Here is a 7,739-nt window from a genome sequence, read left to right as displayed (position 1 = left end):
ATTTCATATTTTAGGAAGCTACTCGATTGCATGTATGTAAGGCCAGCTCATTTTAATCTCATACTAAATTAATCAAGTAAAGACCTTTATAAAAGAGAAGATTTTGGGCCAGGCGCGGTGGCTAATGGCTGTAATTCCAGTACTTTGGGAGGCCGAGGCGGGTGGATCGCGAGGTCAGGAGATCAAGACCATCCTGGCTAACACAGTGAAACCCCATCTCTACTAAAAATACAAAAAATTGGCCAGGCATGGGTGGCGGGCACCTGTAGTCCCAGCTACTTGGGAGGCTGAAGCAGGAGAATTGTGTGAACTCGGGAGGTGGAGCTTGCACTGAGCCGAGATCGTGCCACTGCACTCCAGCCTGGGCAACAGAGTGAGACTCCATCTCAAAAAATAAAATAAAATAATAAGAAGATTTTGAATTATAAGGCAACCCACATTATTAAACTTCATTTTATTTTTATTTGAAGTTTTTATTTGTAAAATACAGAAACAGGGTTTCACTGTGTCACCCAGGCTGATCTTGATCTCTTGGGCTCAAGTGATCCTCCCGCCTCAGCCTCCCAAAGTGCCATGATTACAGGTGTGAGCCACTTTGCCTGGCCAATTAAACTTTAAATCAACATTATAAGAAGGCTCTTCGGTAGTATCAAAGTATTCATATTGTGTTAAAAAGTTATTAATAACTTCAGATTCCCTTGTCATCCTTCTATTTGTATGATATGATGAGACTCATTGTACTAAATTGTCAGTCCTCTTAAAGCCAGTTGGTATTTACTTGAGACATTCTATGAGGATTTTATGCTGTATGTATAATTGAGAACTGTGGTAGAGAGTATAAAATAGATATATAATATAAATCAAATTATGTTTATCATAAAATAGATCTTGTCAGATGAATGAGAATTTCTAGAAGAAAGCCTTTGAAATTATGTCTTTTGTACTTACACTTGTTCTAATGTTTCTTATTTCTATATTCATTGCAGATGCACAGTAATCAAAAGGGCTTACTTCCAGAGCCAAATCCAGTACAAATTATGAAAAGTTTAAACAACCCTGCCATGTTGCAGGTTCTTCTACAGCCCCAGTTATGTGGACGAGCTGTTAAACCAGGTATGGACATGTATGTATACTGATTAAAGAATGTTAGCATGAAGTTAATTTTTTCACATGTGAAATATGAAAAAATACATTTATTTGTGAAAAATATATTTAAATTAGTATGAAAATTTAAAAATTTTTCTAGGACCTGCTAATGAATTTTAATCAATAATCTGAGGTGATATATTTTGACTATTTTTGATATATACAAACTGCTTATGTGGTTTTTTTTACTATTAATAAATGCTAGATATCAAACCTTCTGTTTAGCTCTTAGTAGACATGAATTTGTAGACCAAGGTAATAGTTAACACACTACATTGTTATAACCTATATCCACAAAGAATTAATACTTTTCTATGTAATATTTTTAGCAGAATTATTTTGTTGAAAAGTGCCAAATTTTTGTTTCCTCTTTGTTCTTCCCCTTTTTGTTGTAAAATTGTTCCACTTTGTAGAAAATGATGAAAACATTATTATTTTCTAAGTATTATGCAAATCTTTATAATATCAGTATACATTAAATATCTACCTATTTAGTATTCTTTAGTAAGAGCTTACCTTCTGTGCATTCTGAAATGCACAACTTTTTATGTACAAAAATGTCTGTTTTAGCATTATGAGGAAATGAATGCCTATACAGTGGTCTCCCCTCATCTGTGTTCTTGTGTTCCACAGTTTAGTTACCTGCAGTCTGAAAATATTAAGTGGAACATTCCAAAAATAAACTACTTATAAGTTTTAAATTGCATGCTATCCTGAGTAGTGTGATGAAATGTTTTGCTGTTCTGCTTCTCCTACCTTGGCTATGAATTATCCCTCTGTCCAGTGTACCTGCTCTGTATATGTTACCCACCCATTAATCACTTAGTAGCCATCTTGGTTAGTTATCACATCACCTGTAATGGTATTGTAGTGTTTATGTTCAAGTAACCCTTATTTTCTTTAATAATGGTCCCAAAGCACAAGAGTAGTGATGCTGGCAGTTTGGATATGACAAAGAGAAGCTGCAAAGTGCATCCTTTCAGTGAAAAGGTTAAAATGTTTCCAACTTAATAAGGGAAAACAAAATGTGTGCTGAAATTGCCAAGATCTACAGTAAGAATGAATTTTCTATCCATGAAATTGTGAAGAAGGAAAAACAAATTTGAACATAGCATATATAAGGTTTGGTACTATTTATGGTTTCAGGCATCCACTGGGGGCCTTGGAACATATCGCTCGCTGATAAGGGGGATCTGCTGTATTCAACATTTAAGTTCAGAGCAAATATGTATGGAGCAAATGTATTAAATACATTTATTATGTTTTCATCCTAACTGGTCTCACACCAGCTCACCTGCTGCAATTCGATTCTGGCACTAACTACCTAGAGTTAGCACAGACCCCACAAGTTAAGAGCTCAATCTTCCATATGGCTACCCTCACTTTAGACCTTGACGCAAGTTCAGGGGATTTTCCAGGCCATGTGCACTTCTGACCAGCTAACTACAAATTTGGGAGTTCCCACAATGCCCTCAGGTTCAATAGTTCAATAGAATGGCTCACAGAACTTAGGAAAGCACTATGCTTATGAGTACATAAGGACACAGGCAAGGGAAGATACACTTAGGGAAAAATCTTGGAGGATCTTGAATACAGAGCTTCTGTGTCCTCTACCCATCAAATCAGGCCATGTCACCCTCCCAACACATCAATATGTTTTCCATCTGGGGATCTCTACTGAACTTCGATGTCCAGAGATTTTATTGGAGTTTCACTATGTTGGTGTGATTGATGGGCCCCATGATAGAACTCAGTCTCTACTTTGCTTCCATTCCCTGGAAGTTAGAAGGTCAGGCTGATATCCCATGGTGCAAAGCTCCACCTCTCCTTATAGAGTTGGTCTTTTGGCACAGCCAGCCCTCATCCGGAAGCTATCTATGGGTCCATAATGAGTTCCCTCAGTAGCATATCAAAGACACTCCTGTAACTCAGGAAAATCCAAGGATTTAGAGTCTCCCTTTCAGGAACCAGGGACAAAGGCCAGTCAAATTATTTATTATACAACAGTATTCATATTAAGTACTTCATATAATTATTTGTGTGTAAGAAGCAGCTTTGGTAGTTTTCTGGCTCAGGCTATTATGCAATTAGATATCTCTTTTACAGTTTTAATGGTATAGAGATACGCTTTTTTGTCTTGACAACATGAAGGATTAGAAGCTTATTACTTCCCAAGGCAGCCTATTCCCTGGTTTGACAGTTTCAATTACTGGAAAGTTTTTATATTACTAATATAAGCAATTTGTAGCCACTTATTCTGGTTCCGCCTCTGAAGAAATACAGGATAAATGTATTCCTTCTTGCATAATAAAAGCCTCCTAATATTTGAAGACAACTACCGTGAAACCTCAGTCATTTTTTATTTTCCCTGTCTTCTTTTCTCCAGACCAGTTCTTTTTTTTACAATGCAACTTTATTAGTAAAATAAATTTCGAGCAGAGCCCCGATATATACCATAAATGTAAAAGATGTCAATTAAACGGATGAACCATTGTCAATCCATATATTTAGAAATGATCAAATCTAATGTTTTCCTTTTTTAATATGAAAGCAAACATAAACAGAGATGGTGTTTTTTTCTGCAACTCTCTTTTTATGCATCTTATATCTCTTTGCAGATTACAGTTCTATATTTGACTTTCCATAACATGTCACAGGACATGTGCTTTAAATCCCCCACAAGTTATTCTCTTGTAGGTGTAGTCTAGGTCTTCCGGGTTGTCCCAAAATATGATGTACACAGACACAAACATATTCTGTAGATTGGTTTTGATTAGCACAGAATGCAGTGGGATTTCCTTCCTATTATCATTATATTTCCCTTAATGCAGTCCAAGATTATGTATTAGTGTCTAAAGAAGCATACCACATTCTTAGGTCTTTTAGAAAGTATCATCTGCCTCTTTGGACTCTGGGCTATCTTTACTAATTCCTCTCAAGTATTATTTTTGTCTCTTCTTTTCATCTAAAACTAAATATTCTCCATTCTGCTGTTCTACTCAGATTAATGTATGGCCATATGGCAGTAGGCTTCTTTATGCTTAGTGCTTTCTCAATTTTAAGTAAGATGTTTGAATATTACACTGATGCAGAAGTTATTTCATCAAGCATAGCTTTTTCTTGTGTGGGGTGGAAAGGGAAGAGGATTAAATCATTGCCTCACTTGAGCACATACATAGCTGGAAAATGTGTGGAAAGTTTCTTGATGTTGAGAAAAAGTGTCTTGTTAATCAATAAATTCCATTTATTTTCCTTTTACTATGTCCTTTACTGTATCTTAACTGTAACCTTGCTATATCCTGAACTCCTCACAGAGGCCTTCTCTGAGCCAACTAAATTAATGATAAAGAATTGTAATTCTTGGCTGGGCGCTGTAGTTCACGCCTATAATCCCAGCACTTTGAGACACTGAAGTGGGCAGATCACCTGAGGTCAGGAGTTCAAGATCAGCTTGGCCAACGTGGGGAAACCCCATCTCTACTAAAAGTACAAAAATTAGCTGGGCATGGTGGCATGCACTTGTAGTCTCAGCTACTCGGGAGGCTGAGGCAGGAGAATGACTTGAACCCTGGAGGCGGAGGTTGCAGTGAGCCAAGATTGCACCACTGCACTCTGGCCTGGGCAACAGAGTGAGACACCATCTCAAAAAAAAAAAAAAAAAAAAAGCAATTATAATTCTTATACCCTTGCCCTGCTTCTTTATCATTGTATAATTTTAAAAACAACTGACATATACTATACATGTACTTGTTTATTGTCTATTTCTACCACTAAAATGGAAGCTCCAACTGCTATTAGATTAATTTCAGTCCCAGGTCCAATTTTGATTATGTTACTCTGACCAAGCTGATCTTTTCTCTTCAATCTAGACCTTTTAACTACCTTCAAAAATATAATAAATATAATTGTTCTAGACTTTTTTCTTTATGTGTGTACATTCCTAATTTTTTATGTAATCACTCGATAGTATAAACTGTATTTTTAAACAGCTTTAATTGAGATATAGTTGATGTACATTAAACTGTAGGTATTTGAAGTGTACGAATTGATATATTTTGATGTTATGTATATATTCATGAAATCGTTACCACAATCAAATAATAGACATATAAATTACCCTCCAAAGCTTCCTTTTGTGCATTTGTAATCCATCCGCTACACTCTCCCCAGGAAACCACTGATCTGCTTTCTGTCACTACAGTTTGTATTTTGTAGAAATTGGTATAAAAGGAATCACACAGTCTGTACTGTTTGGCTTCATTCACTTAGCTTACTGTTTTGAGATTCGTTCATGTTGTTACATGGATTAGTAGTAGTTTTTCTTTTTATTCCCGAGTAGTATTTCATTCTATAATTTGCTTATTCATTGATTTGTTGATGGACATCTGGATTATTTCCAGTTTGAGGCCATTACAAATAAAATCTCTATGGACACTTGTGTACTAGTCTTTATGCTTTTATTTCTTATGCTTTTATTCTCTTTGATAAATAACTATCTGTGGAATGGCTGAGTCATATGATAGATATATGTTTAAGTGGTGAGAAACTGCCTAGCTGTTTTCCAATGTGGTTGAGCCATTTTACGTATTCACCATCAGTTTCTAGGGCTCCAGTTTGCTCAGTATCCCTGCCACTACTTGATCTGTTGGTCTTTTTAATTTTAGCCTTTCTAGTGGATGTGTATTGCTCTCTTACTGTGGTTTTAATTTGAATATTTCTTTTGACTAATGATTTTGAGCACCTTTTATTGTGCTTATTTGTCATCTTTATATCTTTGATGATATGTCTTTTCAAATATTTTGTACGTGTTAAAACTGAGTTGTTTGTCTTCTTATCAAGTTGTGAGAGTGCTTTTTAATTTTACATACAAGTAGTCTGTTGGATATATGGTTTGCAAATATTTTTTAACAGTGTCTTTTGAAGAGCAAAATGTTTTATTTTGACAAAATCCAATTTATTATTTTTTCTTTTATAATTTGTACTTTGTATGTCATATTTGAGAAATCTTTGCCAATTTCAGGTTTTCTAAGATTTTCTTGTATGTTTTCTTGGAGAAAGTTTTATAATTTTATCCCTATATTTAGGTCTATGATCTATTTTGAGTGAATTTTAGTTTATAGTATGAGGTAAGAGTCCAGATGTTTTTTGTTTACATATAGTTATACAGTTATTCCAGTATCATTTGTTTAAAAAGCTTATGTTTCATTGAATATTTTGACATTTGCCAAAAATCAGTTTACCATATATGCATGAGTCTATAACTAAACTCTGTTCATTGATCTAAATGTCTGTCTTTATAACAGTACTGTCTTTATATCAATACTGTCTGTATACCAAAATACATGTGTAATAAATCCTGAAATCAGTGTAAGTCCTTCAACTTTATTCTTCTTTTTCAGAGTTGTTTTGGCTATTCCAGGTTCTTTGCATTGGCTTATAAATTTTAGAATCAGAGTGCCAATTTCTATGAAAAATGTCAGCTGGGATTTTGATTAAGATTGTGTTGATTTGTATGCTAATTTAGGCAGAATTCACAACAATTCTGAGGCTTCTGATCCATAAGTATGGTATATCTTTTCAATTATTTTGAGGCAATATTTTATTTCTCCCAGTAATGTTTTATTGTTTTCAGAATATGAATCTTATACATCTTTGGTCAGATTTATTCACAGTATTTCATATTTTTTGATGTTATTTTAAATGGTACTGCTCTCTTAATTTCAATGTCCTATTGCTTCTTGTTAGCATATAGAAGTATAACTGATTAAATACATATTTATCTTATATCCTACAGTCTCGCTAAACTCACTTATTATTTCTAGTAGGTTTTTGTTGGGATTTTCTATGTAGGTGATTATGTTATCTACAAATAAACACAATTTTACTTCTTCCTTTCCAACATATATGGCTTCTATTTTTGTCCTTGCTTTTTTGCATTAGATAGAAATTCCACTGTAATTGTGCATAGAACTGGTGAGAGCAGACATCCTTGCCTCATTTCTGATCTCATGGAGAAGGCATTCATTCTTTGATTATTAAGTATTATCTTAGCTAGAGTTTTTTCACAGATTTCTTTTATTAAGCTGGGGAATTTACCATCTATTTCTAATTGCCGAGTTTTAGCATGATGATTGCTGGAATTTGTTGAATGCTTTCTCCATATATCGAGATGATCATATACTTTTCTATCTGTTAACATGATACATTACATTGATGATTTTTGAATGTTATATCAACCTTTTATTCTTAGGATAAACCTCACTTAATCATGGCATATTATAATCTTTTTTATATATTGTTGAATTTGATTTAATAACATTTAGTTTGAAATTTTTGCACCTATGTTTATGAGGTATATTGGTCTGTAGTTTTCTTACCTTGTAATGTATTTTCTGGTTTTGTTATGCTGCCCTCATGGAACAATTTGGAAAATATTCCCTCTCTTCAGTCATCAGAAGAGTTTGTGTTCAGTGCTATTATTTCTTCCTCATATGTTTGGTAGAATTCGCTAGTGAGATCAGCTGTATTGAATTTTTTAAGGAAGATTTTTTTTTTTTTTTTTTTTTTTTTTTTTTTTTTTTTTTTTTTTTTTT

General features: G+C 34.1%; 1 protein-coding gene across 1 annotated transcript in view; it reads left to right on the top strand.

The window, feature by feature from the left end:
• Positions 1–7,739, top strand: part of RAVER2 (ribonucleoprotein, PTB binding 2) — a 98,761-nt gene that overhangs the window by 49,101 nt on the left and 41,921 nt on the right. The window contains exon 6 of the mRNA XM_017877271.1: positions 987–1,113. Within this exon, the coding sequence (XP_017732760.1) occupies positions 987–1,113 (127 nt within the window). The remainder of the gene's footprint in view (positions 1–986; positions 1,114–7,739) is intronic.

The sequence above is a fragment of the Rhinopithecus bieti genome, unplaced genomic scaffold (assembly GCF_001698545.2).
Source record: "Rhinopithecus bieti isolate Rb0 unplaced genomic scaffold, ASM169854v2 scaffold_6380, whole genome shotgun sequence".
NCBI classification, from domain to species: Eukaryota; Metazoa; Chordata; class Mammalia; order Primates; family Cercopithecidae; genus Rhinopithecus; species Rhinopithecus bieti.
The sequence above is the reverse complement of the archived record's forward strand: the minus strand, read 5'-3'. Positions and strand labels throughout refer to the sequence as shown.